Source organism: Nicotiana sylvestris, chromosome 4, assembly GCF_000393655.2.
Source record: "Nicotiana sylvestris chromosome 4, ASM39365v2, whole genome shotgun sequence".
NCBI lineage: Eukaryota > Viridiplantae > Streptophyta > Magnoliopsida > Solanales > Solanaceae > Nicotiana > Nicotiana sylvestris.
In genome coordinates, this window is record NC_091060.1 from 108,146,290 (window position 1) to 108,148,299 (window position 2,010).

General features: G+C 47.7%; 1 protein-coding gene across 1 annotated transcript; it reads right to left on the reverse strand.

Annotated features, from left to right (window-relative positions):
* Positions 1-713: 713 nt before the first annotated feature.
* LOC138889970 (serine/threonine-protein phosphatase 7 long form homolog) lies at positions 714-1,695 on the reverse strand. The gene is made up of 4 exons (XM_070173318.1): positions 1,459-1,695; positions 1,239-1,348; positions 1,019-1,115; positions 714-914 (listed from the first exon to the last, which is right to left on the reverse strand). Exons 1-4 carry the CDS (start codon positions 1,693-1,695, stop codon positions 714-716), a joined length of 645 nt encoding a protein of 214 aa, XP_070029419.1.
* Between the last annotated feature and the right edge of the window lie 315 nt (positions 1,696-2,010).

Sequence of the window (2,010 nt, forward strand, 5' to 3'; positions counted from 1 at the left end):
ACTGAACCTCGTGGTCCAACCTTGCGGCATCTCTCGCCTGAAACAGGGTCCGACGAGCCAACTGTGCCACCCGCCGGCCATAGTCAACGACTGCAGGGATGTCGGTATACTGCTATATTTCCTGTCCCAACTGGTAGAGGTGATGATGGCCAATAGCCTGTGAAATATTTAAAATATTAATTAAATAACGCTATATCACAATTATACGATATTAATAAGCCAAAAAATATATCAGTGCCTCGTGTCTCCCGGCGTATGGTCTGTAGCGCTCGCCAAGTACATGAATGAGGTTCCCGATAATCAGTCGGGTGTGACGGCGGTACCATGACGCATACATATGAATAGTGGCCTCCTGGGTAAATGTAGGTGCTGGCGGAATACGGTCAGCTCGGTGCTCCTCTCAAATAAGGACCTGCTGCTCTAGCCATCCCATATATATATCGTCCAGTCTGGCACAGTCATCCCGCTGATAGTGTATAGCCACCCATACAGGATCCCTCGGTATAGGCTGGGGACAGTGAAACTGGCGAAGCACACGCTCTGTGGCATGATACTCAACCATATCGAAGAAGATCATCGGGACGGAGGTGCTCCAAAGCATTCGAGCGACTGATCCATAAAAGGGCAGCTGAGCTACCAACTCGTCGTTGTATGGCGTCCAGATGAACTGCCAAATAATAACATAAAATCGAGGATGCGCAACACAACTCAATTTAAACAAGTAAGTGTAGGTACATATCCACCTGTCTGTCCACCAGCATATCTAGCACATCCCTGATAAGGGGGAGATTATGATGAGCATCGGTCCCTTGGTAGTTCCCACGCCGGAGAATCCACCTAGAAGCTAGAGGGAGAAACGGATAAGCCTCACCAGGCGCAAGTGCTGGTAGAGGTGGCTGCAACGGCATGATCCGCTGCCAGGCCCAAACCTAAGATAAAAGGTTGATGTAAAATTTATGAGTCATTTCGACCATATAGAATTCGGAGAAATGAACAGAGTATTCAAAAATGTTGTCACCTGTAGGAGGGGCAGAAAACCACATATGTCCACCGCTGCGCCCATGCTCTCCCGACACATGCTCCTATACAGGTATGCGAGAACAACAACACCCCAACTGTACTAGGGTAAACCATCCAACTCTTGAAGATGATGGAGAAAGCGCATACTCACTTTACTCCCCGAAGTGTTCGGGAACAAGACACACCCGAAAAGCAGGAGCAGCGCCAACCACGTGTACCTCTCAATATGGAGATCCTCCATCTCGCCGGTAATGTCTGGGTGCAAAAACGCCATATGATCTCTAATGGCTGACAAAGCAACGCGACTACCCCCAGCGTCCCCTGAGGTCTATAACCAGTAAAATGCATCATCATATCCAAAAATTGCGCACGCGTCATGGATCTAATGTACTGGGGCAGTGCTACGACCCGTCCATCTACGCGCAGCCCGTACAAAACCTGAACATCCTCCAGCGTGATGGTAGCCTCTCCAGTGGGCAAGTGAAAAGTATGCGTCTCCGGTCGCCACCGCTCTACCAAGGCCGTGATGAGAGACCAATCAAGCTGCATCCGTTCAAGCTCAAAAATTGTATAGAAGCCCGTAGCCTGTAGGCGCGCGACTACGCGAGCATGGAAAGGATGCTCCCCGATGAACTCCCACAAATCGTCAGGTCTCCTGGGGCGGAGAGGCTGCATCGATAGTTATCCCTCCCATACAAATGAGGACCTATGGTCGCCCTGCAACACTAGTAGCTGATCCTCGGCAGGTCCGGGATGCGCAGGTGGAGGAAAGTCCATGTCGTCTACTATAATTTAAACAAAATTAATTGTGTGTGTTAGCTTAATAAATTAAATAATTAATTATTTTTAAAATTGGACTGAATAATTATGTATAGGTTCCAGGCTCGATATTTGAGGCCCGGTAGCACCGAGTTATCCTTAATTATTATGTGTGTTAATTTCAACATTTTTAGAATTGTGTGTGTTAGCTTAATAAATTAAATAATTAAT

Excerpts from the sequence above, each read along its gene's own strand:
- LOC138889970 (XM_070173318.1), bottom strand. The coding sequence starts at position 1,695 with ATGCAGCCTCTCCGCCCCAGGAGACCTGACGATTTGTGGGAGTTCATC. Across the intron at positions 1,116-1,238 it reads GAGGATCTCCATATTGAGAG|TTGGGGTGTTGTTGTTCTCG; the intron begins GTACACGTGGTT and ends ACCCTAGTACAG. Across the intron at positions 915-1,018 it reads GTTTTCTGCCCCTCCTACAG|CGGATCATGCCGTTGCAGCC; the intron begins GTGACAACATTT and ends TGGGCCTGGCAG.